This window comes from Eleutherodactylus coqui, chromosome 6 (genome assembly GCF_035609145.1).
Source record: "Eleutherodactylus coqui strain aEleCoq1 chromosome 6, aEleCoq1.hap1, whole genome shotgun sequence".
Classification (NCBI taxonomy): Eukaryota; Metazoa; Chordata; class Amphibia; order Anura; family Eleutherodactylidae; genus Eleutherodactylus; species Eleutherodactylus coqui.
In genome coordinates, this window is record NC_089842.1 from 164,272,106 (window position 1) to 164,284,584 (window position 12,479).

The following is a 12,479-nucleotide window of genomic DNA, read 5'->3' on the forward strand; positions in this document are numbered from 1 at the left end:
CTCACGAGATGATGGGTTGTCCAAGGTAATGTCATGTGACTGCGGCGATCGAGCCGCGGTGAGGTCAAGTTTACAAGCTATCCCTCCATTTGAATGCCATGTGATCAATGAGAACGGCCAAAGATGGCGGGTGATGATTGTTCACTTTTGGTTGGTCGTTTATTTTATGCAGTAAAACTCATCGCTGGCTCATTCACTATTCATTCCGTTTATATAGCGTTCGTTCATTCTCCGTTATTTACACAGCGAATGATGAAACGATTCCTGTTTGGACAAGCCCACGGTGTATCTGCCTGTATAAATAAGCTGCCCGAGCAACTCTGGCATCGTCCGCTCGTTTAGTATAAAAGTATTTTTATTAATTTTCAATACTCAATAGTACAATCGTCCGCTAGTTTAAACGATAAATCGGCTAAACTGGCCCAAACCTGGTAGTGGGCTGGGAAGCCGGGAATATAGGGACTGATGTGAGGCGGACCCCATTACACTGTATGATAAATGTTTGTGGCTGTTATACTCCTTTCAGTATATTAAACAGTTGCCTATTACATTGTAAGCTGCCATGTCAGTGGAGAGCAGTGCTGCGCGGAAGGTTTCCATAGCTATCTCTTCAGTGGGCCCGGTCACCATGGTAACCCTGGGATTTCCCGCCCTGGAGACTGGTCACGTGACGGCTTCTGGCAGTCAGTCGCCGCGGCCGGCTCCGAGCAGGAGGGGAGAGCAGACTGCGCTGCCGCCATGTTGAAGAAACTCACCGTGGAGCAGATCAATGACTGGTTTACCATTGGTAAACAGGTGTCCGATGTTAAACTACTGGGTTCCTTGTCTGAGTGCAGGCATGGGCCGGAGACCGGGGAGCAGGAGGACATCGCCAAGAGGTCTAAGGGGTATGTGACGTGATGTGTGCGGCACCAAATACTCGGCAGCTCCCATTAACACCCTGTGTATCTCCCTTTGAGAGTTGTAGTTTCTTTCTAGCGTTTTTATCTGCAGAGCTGCACTCTGGTTTCTGCCATGTTCATAGACTCTGTAATAGTGGGGGGCTTGTAGTGGTGATGGGGGTGACTTGTGGGGTAAGGAGAGTGGTCTGCTTTCGGGCGGTCGTGCGCGGCAGGCGGGGGTGGGTGTGGTCATGGTCATGCGCAGCTGGGAGGGAGGCAAGTAGGCAGGCGGGGATGGTCGTGTGCGGCTGGGGGGGGGTCACACGCCTGGTTGGCTGGGAGGGGGGCGGTTGTGCAGGGAGGGAGGGGCAGTCGCACGCGTGACTAGGAGGAGGGAGGCGTGGTTGCGCACGTGGTTAGGGAGAGGGGCAGTCGCGCGCGGCTAGGAAGGAAGGAGTGGTCGCACGTGCGACTAGGAGGAGGGAGGCGTGGTTGCGCACGTGGTTAGGGACAGCTGCGGTCATGCGCCTGGCGGGCGGTTGTGCGGGGCTAGGAAGACAGGGGTGGTCGGTTGTGCAGGCAGGCAGGCGTGGCTAGGGAGGCTGGCATGGGCGGTCGCGCGTGGCTAGGGAGGCTGGCAGTCTCGCACGCAGCTGGGAGGAAGGCAGGGCTGTTCATGCACGGTAGGGAGTGAGGCCAGCGAGGACGGTCGTCTGTTGCATCTTTAATAGAAAATAGAAGAAAAACTTGGAATAAAATAGGTGGTAAATGAAAGAGTTAACATGAAATGGTCACATGGAGCTTTTGGCCGGCTGCAAGCGATCGGGTCGCATGCCGGAGCCCACAGCAGAATCTGACCCAGTGCCCGGCTGGCATCCGCACATACCTGCTTTCTCTTTCACCAGGTGTACTGCGGATGGTCCATATGCACAAACATATGCAGTACAGCTTTTTTTTTTTTTTTCTTCTTTAAATCCCGGCTTCCCCTGCGGTGTCGCTAGGCGATGATGTGGGTACCAGCGACCTGTCCAGAAGGGCTGCGGATTGGACTGTTTCTATAGACTTCAATGGAATCCATCTGTGCGGCTTCCAGACAAAAAAGCGAGCTGGGATTTTTCTCTTCCGCAAGCTGAAAAATGCAATTGATTTCCTTTTGTGGGGAGGAAACGCGTGTTGTCATAACATGCTATGGGCGGCATTGGTTGCGGAATCCAGAGGTGAACATGCGCTCCGTATTCCGCAATCCATATCCGCCCATCTGCAGGCGGCTCTTCTCTTCATAAGAAATGGATTCTCTGAGGTTTTTTTTTATTCTAAAGGTAACATATGTAAAATGTAAATAGTGTACCACCCTGTTCAAGAATTTTTTTTTCTCTGCTGGTCCTGAAGTACTGCGCCGGTCTAACCCACCGGGCTACAGCACTGTGAACAAAGTCAGCTGTCCTGCACTTCAAGATCTTGGCTCTCAGTGCCATAGGGATGAATGGAAGAGGAGTGTGCATACGTAGCCAACACTTAATATGGGGACACTTGGGACCCAGTTCTCATGACTGGTGGGGGTCTCAGTGGTCAGACCACCTCCAAACAACTACTATCACAGTATAGGTGATAAGATACTTTCATGGGTCAACCCCTCTTAACTTTTCTTGAATTTAAGGACTCAACCCCTTTAAAAGCAGCATGTTCTATGTGCATGTCCACCATGTGTTCTATTAGGGCGCTTTTACACGAGCGGAGTATTTCTGCAATCCGCACCGAAGGTCTCATTCACGGCCCAATAGCGCCCTCACCATCCATGTGAAAACCAGTGGGACCTCACAATTTAGCAAGTTATCCCATATCCGATGATAACCTGTTGCCATGGGACAATCCCTCTAAGGCCTCCTTCCCACGGACGGATTTCCGCCGCGTTGCCCGCAGCTATTAGGTTCTATTGAACCTAATAGCTCAATGCTCACGGTGCGGAATTCCATTGCAGAATTCCGCACCGTGAAATCTCCCGTCCTCACCTTGTAGTCAATGGAAGCCGTCCGCTCACGCTATCCTCCGCTGTAGCACAGCGGAAGATAGCGTGAAATCGCCTCTCTGCCCACCGCCGCCGCGTCATATGACGCGGGCCAGCGCGTCATATGACACGGCCGGCCGCGTCATGTGATGCTGTGGCCGTGTCTTGTGACTAGGCCGGCTTGTCACATGACGCTGCGGGATGTCACGCCGAAGCGTCATGCGAGACCCAGGACGCCGGATCCGCTGGTAAGTATGGGGTCTCGGGGGGGCGCTGTGACGGGCTTCGCCGCGGTGCCCGTCACGGCCGTGTGTAGCCGGCCTAAGGCCAAAACTGGTTGTGTCACCAGGGGGTTAAAACAGTTGAACAAGTTCCTTTTGTGAGCGCAGCTGTAAGAAAATAAAAAATGTAATCTTGGTAATTCCTGCGATGTCAATAGTGGAGTAATGTGAATGTATTCGGGTAATTCTGACAACATTTTACAATAAGAAAAGCAACAAGATGTCTCATGTTTGTCCTTAAAAGCAAAATCTGCATCCTAGTGGTTGATGAAGACCTAACAGAGGTTCCAAGTGAAAGGGAAGAACAGACCTTGTAGCACAGATGGAACAAAGGGACACCTCTACCCCAAAAGACCTATGTCCGTCTGCTGAACAGAAGCTTATCTCCACTGAGGACAAAAGGATCATGTATTGAAAATCAGCACACTTCCTCTTCTTTTTCCATGACATCTGTCAGGGGCGAGTAGGGAGATCCCCCTTATATTTAACATAGCTGGCCCTGCCGTAGGTTGAACTAAGTCCCCGCTTGTTAATAACTCATAAGCATTATGCCCCTTCCATAGGTCCCCCGCTCCGTCGTCGGGCACCCCCTCCCCCCTAATTTACCCTGATCGGTGGTGAGGCTCTCCCCCCTTGGGTTTTTCGCTCAGTCATAATGGGGGTTTGTTACACAAAGAAGGGGTGAGCTGGATGGTGACCGGCACTGAGAAGTGTTGAGATTAAAGGGGTTGTCTCGCGGCAGCAAGTGGGGTTATACACTTCTGTATGGCCATATTAATGCACTTTGTAATATACATCGTGCATTAAATATGAGCAATACAGAAGTTATTCACTTACCTGCTCCGTTGCTAGCGTCCCCGTCTCCATGGCTCCGTCTAATTTCGCTGGCTTCTTGCTTTTTTAGACACGCTTGCGCTGTGCGGTCTTCTGCCTGGTGAATGGGGCCGCTCGGGCCGGAGAGCTGGTCACCGCGTAGCTCCGCCCTGTCACGTGTGCCGATTCCAGCCAATCAGGAGGCTGGAATCGGCAATGGAACGCACAGAGCCCATGGTGCACCATGGGAGAAGACCCGCGGTGCACCATGGGAGAAAACCGCAGTGCATCCCTGGGAAAGGACCGGCGGCCATCTTAGGCAGAAGATTTTTAAAACTTCACATTTCAGCACATTGGTGAGTAGCAAGCGGCTTAAAAACCGCTTTAAATTGCTATTTTATGCCAGGGGGGTGACAGGGGGAATGGGGTAAGGTAAAATTTTGATGTTTGCCACGAGACAACCCCTTTAAGCTCTCTAGAATATCTACAGATTATGTGAAAAACTTGGTATGAAAATCAACTAGAAGACCAAGAAGAACGTATTTTTTTTTTTCCTCTGGGAAAAAACTGAATGAATTCACAGCACACCAGAAACTACCTAAAGTATATTCATCCTTTTGCACTTTAATGACTGTTTTGTATATCGATGCCTGTATGAAAATTGTACATCAAAGTAAAATAAAGCTCTTTAGTGTTCCAGTGGTGGTGTGTGTTTGGTTAAGGCTTGAGCAGGACACCAGAGCTTATAGATGTTTAGAGCAACAAAACAAACAAAAACAACGAAAAAAATAGGTATAAAACATATATAATTGGTTCTGCGTGTCGAAAATATTGTATGCCTTATAACATAAATCAGTGCAAAGCTGGTATTGGGTTTTGAAACCCCCAATCAAAATTACCACATCAAAGATTAAGGTCCAATGTCCACTTGCACACATGGATTCCATTGCTGAATCCCGCAGCAGAATCCAGCTGTGCCCGCCAACATTGGAAGGAAAAAGTCTTTTCTTGCCTCTCCGGCTCCAGTGCGGATCTCCTCTGCGCTGGCCAGATCTTTCTTCATTGCAGATGCGTCTGGACGCATTCGCAGTGCTGTTTCTTTAAATCTGCTTCCCCGCGGAACAGCCTCAATGACAGCTGTGGCTGTGCCGCAGATGGGGTGGCCTCCATTGACTTGCAGAAAATAGAGCATGTTGCGATTTCTTCCCGCAAGTGCGATCCACACTTCAGAAAGAAAATCACAACCGCATGCTTTTAGTTACCGTGCGAATGCTAACGCATCCCTATCTTCTTCTAGAGCTGCGGATCTCCCGCGCAGGAGACGCGTAGATTTTATAATTAAAATCTGCCCGTAGACATTAAGCCTAAAGAGAGTTGATTTAATATGTTGGCTGCTTTGAGCCCTATAAGCTAAATTTATTGGCTCAGAACGGCTGATGTAGAGTCCTGGGATGTAAGTTTTATACTTGCCTTCGCCGCTGTTCCATCAGTGTCAGCTGTCAAACCTGCTGCTGAACACCTCTGGTGGACTACATGGTTGCACATGAAGAATGGCAAGACTACTTAGTGTGTGCCATGTAGTCTGCGGTATGTATTGTAGCAGCCGATTTGAGAGCTGACGGCGAGGCAGCAGGGAAGGTAAGGCCTCATGTCCACGGGGAAAACCAGGCCCGCTACAGATTCTCCATGGAGAATCCGTAGCGGGTCCCTCCTGCCCCGCGGACATGAGGCATAAAAATAAGAATAAACTCACCTCTCGCCCGCTCTGGATCTTCTCTTCGCCGCGGCATCATCTTCTCTGCGTCGTGGCCGGATCTTCTTTGTTCAGCCCGGCGGATGCGCAGGGCACGTCGGTGACGTGCTCCGCGCATGCGCCGGCCCGAAGAAAAAAGATCCGGCCGCGACAGAGAGAAGATGGAGCCGCGGCGAAGGGAAGAACCGGAGCGGGTGAGTAAATTCCGATTTTTGTCTCCCGCGGATCCGGATGGCTTCCATAGGCTTCAATAGAAGCCTGCGGGAGCCGTCCCCGTGGGAGACCTGCACGAAAATGGAGCATGGTCCAGATTTTTTCATGCTCCATTTTAAAAAAATCACTTTTATTGACCATCCGCGGGTATTTACCCGCGGGTGGTCAATGCATCCCTATGGGATGCGGATCCGCATGCAGGAGAAGAGTTAAAATCCGCTGCGGATTTTAATTCTTCTTTTGCCCGTGGACATGAGGCCTAAGTATAAAACTTATATCTTTGGACTCAGCGTTTCAGCTACTTTGAGTTCATAAGCTTAGCTCATAGGACTCAAAGTAGCTTGCAGTCTCTTGAAGCAAATGACTAATATAGATAAAGCAGGTCCTTCCATATAAAAGTCATGAAGAGCTGCTGGAAGCTGGAAACGATGGGGTCTATTTTTATGAGTTTTTTTGCACAAAACTCGTGCGACAATATCCGCTTTGTAAATGCAGCCAAAAGGCCCATTCACATGCAAAGATAATCGCTAAATTGGCCTAACAACTGAACGAATTGACATTTTTGCATAAAATCCATCACGCCTAATCATTTGTATTTTCCCTTGTTAAATAAACTCATTAGCAGCTGTTTAGGTGGGTGGGTGTTTATACGAGGAATTATCTGGCCAGCAGATTCCATTATCCTCTACTCTGCGTACACAATGAGTACATTGTTTACTCATGCCAGGAGAAGACAATGTACTCATAAGTGTATGCAAGGCAAACAAAACCATCTTGAAGCTGCTCAAAAGAGTGTATGACCTGCATTCAAATGGAACGAATTCTGAGTGGCTTCATGATGGTTTTTATCCGGGCTAAAAACCAGCTGCTAACTGCAAGTGAACGAATAGTGCACGACTGCTCGCATTTACACGCAACGATTATCGCTTATTTTCAGCCGTTTGAACAGATTTTGAGTGATAATCGTTGCATGTAAAAGGGCCTTAAAGGGGTTCTGTCGATTTAAAAAAAAAAAAAATCAATGCTTATTCCTCCCCTGGCGCCGCCTTGCCAGAACTTTATCTCACCTATCTTCTTTTGGCTCCTCCAATCCCCCTGGTCACATTTGCCTGCAGCTGGTCAGATCCTCTTTTTCCTATGACGAAGCGTACATTGCCGACATTCTGCTTCCTGCAGGGCAATGTACTTGGTCACTAGTGATGTAGCTTTCACTGCTTAGCAGGGAATGCCGAATCCTCGGCAGCCTGCTTTAGCGTGACTGTGCACGTGTGGTGTATCGTCGCTAGTGTTTCATATATTATGTTAACGCTGGCGGTGAGATATCATACATGTGCACTAAAGCAGGCTGCTGAGGAGCGGTATGCCCTGCTAGGCTGTGAATGCTACATCGCTTGTAGCGTTCAGTGCCCTGCAGGAAGTGAACTGGAGCTACTGGATGCTCCAAAACAGGAAGAGGAGGATCCGGACGGCTGTAGGTGAGGTGACCTGGGGACTGCAGGAGCCAGGGGAAGATCTGGTAAGAAGACTGCCTGGGGGAGGGATAGTTAAGTATTGTTTTGTTTTTTTCTAATGACAAGAACGCCTTTAAGCCTTGAAAGTCTCTGTGAGATGTAATTACTAATCCAGTATAAATGACAGCAGATTTATTAAGGAATAATATCGTTTATTTGATAGAATATATATGTTCTACCACAAGAGGAGAAAGAGATTTTGACTGAGGGGAAAGTTTTATTTTATATTCTAATCGGTCAAAACAAGTTTGTGCTTTCTGGCACTTCTGCATAGACAATATGTTTTTCATGGTGCTTGAAATGTCCGATACTGCGTATGTTTACTAGAATCATGGTGATTACAGGTGATTGTAGACTACGTCTAGCTGACCAACACAGATGCACACTGCAGAAGTTCAGGTATCCATTTATCTCAGATCCTAAAGGCTTATTCACATGGGCATTTTTCATGTCCGTGTCCTATCTGTGTGTCCCCCGAATACGGTACACAGACCCATTATATTATATTTAACATGTAATATCAGCATGTCCTTTTTCACAGGAAAGACTAGACTATGAAATGTTTTGTTGACCCGCCACATGGACGGTGTCTGTGGGCTGTTTAATGGTTTCTTTTTTTCGCCTTACTTATTCACAGCCAGCACAGATACGCTTGTAGAATAATGCCCAACTCTTAGGCCTCATGTCCACGGGGAAAATCAGGCCTGCTACGGATTCTCCATGGAGAATCTGCAGCGGGTCCCTCCTGCCCCGCGGACATGAGCGCTTAAAATAAGAATAAATTTACCCGCAGCGGACCGGGAAGGTCTTCTCTTCCTCACGGCCGGATCTTCTTTTTCGGCCGGCGGCTGAACTCGTCACGCCGCCGGCACGTCGCCGACATGCTGCGCGCATGCGCCAGGCACATCCGCCAAGCCGAAGCAAGAAAGATCCGGCCGTGAGGAAGAGAAGTCCTTCCCGGTCCGCTGCGGGTGAGGTAATTCTTTTAAATTCCTATTTTACGTCTCCCGCGGATCCGGACGGCTTCCATAGGCTTCAATAGAAGCCCGCAGGAGGCCGGCACGAAAATGGAGCATGCTCCATTTTTAAAAAAATCCCTTTTATTGACCATCCGCGGGTATTTATCTACCCGCGGGTGGTCAATGCATCCCTATGGGGTGCGGATCCGCGTGCGGGAGAAGAGTTAAAATCCGCTGCGGATTTTAATTCTTCTTTTGCCCGTGGACATGAGGCCTTAGAATGTAAGCATGACAGCCATACCCCCTTCAGTCTCACCCTGATGCCCTCGGACACCTTAAGGTACCTTTAAATGGGTCAACTGTCGGGTGCTTCCCACAGCTGTCCCACCGACCATTGCTCCTTATTTTCACACGGGGGTGATAGTCGTTCTGTGAATGCAGGTGGAGCGGGCTGGAGATCTCTTCCGGTCGCCTGCGTCCATAAACTGTACATAAGCCGTCAGTAACTTGGTTTTTAGATTAGCTAAAAACCAAGCGACTATCGAGTAATTTCTCGCTCAGTGCTTTGTCAATGGCCATGTACACAGGACAACTATGGCTCAAACTCACTGTTTGCAGGGATTATTCAGGCTATTATTGCACGGTGTAAAGGTACCCATGGGAATTTGGCTGACAGCAATTTCTTCCATTCCTCCTTCCCTAAGGCCTCATGTCCACGGGCGCATTCGAATTGCAGAATCCACGCGAACGATCCGCAATTCAAGCCACCCATAGGGAGACATAGGCGTCCGTAGCTTAATTAAGGCCTCCTGTCAACGGGCGATATTTCACTGCATTACCCGTGGCGATAATCCGCACGTGGGTACCGCAATAAACGCTTTTTCATAGGATAACTATGGAACGCGCAGCCTGATGTACACAAGTGGACAAATAGTTCTACGGCGGCTTCCGCTGCAGAAATCCATGGCGGTGTATCGTGGACAGCCGGCCTAAAGCATGCGTATTTGTTTTGCAGACCTTCTGGTCCGGAAAACAAAGCACAGTATGCTCCGTCTTGTTATGGTTCCCGCATTGGACTGCTTCCATTAAAGTCAATGGAAGCTGTCTGATCCATGCCCGCCTGCAACTGACAATGCAACACAAACAAACTGTACTGCGCATGTCCGATGGCAAGCCATGAGGACCATGCATAGTACAGTGAATCTGGAAGTAGCGAGGTCCTGCAGCCTGCAAAACACAGGCACGCAGGGCTCATTAGGTGTGGGCACGAGCAAATTCCGTGGTGAATTCCCTGCACGGAATTTGAACCCTCCCACCCCTGTGGACATGAGGCCTAATAGACACACATGCTTGGCGTAGCTGAGCATGCCTACGTTCTCTATAGGGAGAGGGGAAGAAGCAGCTACAAAACGTCTCTGGTGGTGGCTCATCTTCCTTGAGAACAAAGATGTAAGGCATGTTGAAATCCAATATACCTGACACATCTGTTGTCAGTGACATCCCTAAACTCATTAATAGTTGGCCAGTCTCGCCTAAAATGTGAGGTTTGGCCAGCATTTATGGAAATGGTCATCTTTGCACTCAAGTTGTTTTGATGGCATCCTGCAGACCTGATTTAGCTGTACCTGCCTGAGACCGAAGGAACACTATGGTCAATGTTGGTTTCCTTTGGCATTGCTGGCTAATGACACAAAAATAAGTATATTTTATCTTGCAGACACCTCATTAAGGCTGTCATCCAACTTAACTTCAATAAACGACTTTTCCCATTTTAGAAGTTTATAGCAGATCCATTGGATGTGCCATAAATGTCTTAGGCCGGTCTCGCACGACCAAATTTCAATTGCGTTATCTGCAATCATCACCCAAACGGACGATTTGTGGTATTCCGCACACATTAAAACAATAGAACATTTGCATGTCTGCTCGGATGAGCGGATAGCCTTTGCGATTTCCGCAGCTAGATTTAAAATCGCAGCATATTCTATTTTGGAAGAACAAATATTAAAAGAAATAATCTGTACTGCGCATGACTGACGGCGAGTGTCTACGGTCATCGGCAATACAGAAAATTGAAGATATGCAGGGTCGCTAGCCGGGGTCAGAGACTGATGTTGCTTTGGGCTCCCGCATATGGAATTTGGATCGCCAATGTGAGACCGGCTTTATAGATGTAGGTCCTGCCTTTGGGACCTGCATCTTTATCTAGGTGTCCCAAGAATGAATGGATTCAATTTCTATTCACTTCTATGGGCACTAGCCAAGGAAATGCTTGTCTATTAGGCTACATGCACACGAGCGCAAATCTTGCGCATTGTGAGACGTACTAAACTCGCGTGAATATAAACTCCATTATGTTGAATGGAGTCATTCACATGAGCAATTTTCTTCCTTACACAGCGGTGCTGCGAGGTAGGACCCCATTTACACTCAAAAGATAATCACTCAAACGACAGTTTAAGTGACAGTTTTGAGCGATCATCTTTGCAAAGTCTATAGTAGATAAGTAGCTACTAAAGAGCTAAGTAGATGGAGCGGGACACCGCTGCTATCGATTGGCGAGCAATACAGCCATTTTGCATAAGCAAACAGCAGCATTGTTCTCAGCGCTTACAGCTTGCGTCTCGCTGTGAACTACCAGCGGGACGTGAGCTGAAAGAATCTTCAGCGCTGCCGACTGTGATAACTGCCTGCACCGCTGATAAGAGTTCATCGCTCAATTCTAGAAAACTACAATTGAGCGAGAAACGAATGGTGCACGAAAACTGCATGATGTCTGCATTTAGACGCAACGGTTATCGCTCAAAAGACGGCTTTGAGTGAATTTTGAGTGAGAATCCATGTCTAAATAGGCCTTTAGAGTTCTCTTTTCGCACTGCCCATTGTATTCAATAGATCAGTAAAACACATTGCATACAATGCGATGCAGTGTTTCCTATTAAAATCATTGGGAAACAGTTGCGATCCTCTAGCACCCGTGAGATGCGCTCCTGAGGTTCGCTATTTCACAGAGTGATGTGAGGTGTTTTTGCATGGAAGTCTCACATGCGTGTCTGAAATGCAGGTTGGCAAGCATGATATTGCGCTCGCCCATGAGTGTACCCTAACTGTGACTCCCATAAAGGTGATTGAAGAGAGCCGCTTACGTGTGGCAACCTTGCCAATCCTCGATTTGGGTGTTGTAGCCAGCAACCAGGTGTAAAGGGGGTTGGGGGACCCACTTCCTGGAGATGCCTATAGGTTGTGAGACAGGTGTTCTCTTCTTCCTTATGGGCCATTTTACACAGAATGATTATTTTTCAGGTAATCATTGGATCGTGCAAAACTGAATGATGATCGTTGAGTGTAAACACAGGCAAAGATTGGAAGACAGATAATTCCTTCCGTTATAATTATTATTTGTGGCTCATTTTATGCAGGCATAAACCTAACGACAAACGGGCCATGTAAACGGGCAGTTGTTCATGTGTGAACGATGTCCTGTTTACTATGATTGCAGGTGGGCAGCCGGAAGAGATCTCCGTCGCGCTTCACCTCCGTTCAGTGAGAGATTATCGTGCCTGTGTGAACGCACAGCGGCAGTAATCTTTGGGACGACTATTGGGCGTTTAAAGGACCCTTAGCTGCCAAAAATGGGCTCAGATTCTATTGTTGGGGTGGAATGAAGAGTCCAGCCTGTTACGTTCTTGTTTTCAGTGAATAAATGTAGAACGAAACAACCCTCAATTCTTAGAGAGCCTTAAAAGAAAGTGTCATAAGAAAATGACCTATTGTATAAATCGTGTTTTTGGTTTAAACATATTTTTAAAGAAATTTTGCTAATTATTTTTACTTTTTCAGTCACAATCTGTATTTAAAAAAACAATAAGAAAAAATAATCCTTCAATCTGGCATTTTTCACGCTGAAGACACAGCCTGAGGCATACTTTACACGAGCAAGTGTGTATGGGGCTGTTAATTCCGCCCCCATATCGTGTGCAAAATCCCCGTGGATGTGAGTTGTGTTAATGGCAAAATAGTTTTGCCATTCGCGCAGTAGACAATAGTTTCGCTCACAGCTGCA

General features: G+C 47.9%; 1 protein-coding gene across 1 annotated transcript in view; it reads left to right on the plus strand.

Annotated features, from left to right (window-relative positions):
* The first annotated feature begins 738 nt into the window (after positions 1–738).
* Positions 739–12,479, plus strand: part of TDRD9 (tudor domain containing 9) — a 143,240-nt gene continuing 131,499 nt past the window's right edge. Inside the window, exon 1 of the mRNA XM_066572415.1 lies at positions 739–887. Within this exon, the coding sequence (XP_066428512.1) occupies positions 739–887 (149 nt within the window). The remainder of the gene's footprint in view (positions 888–12,479) is intronic.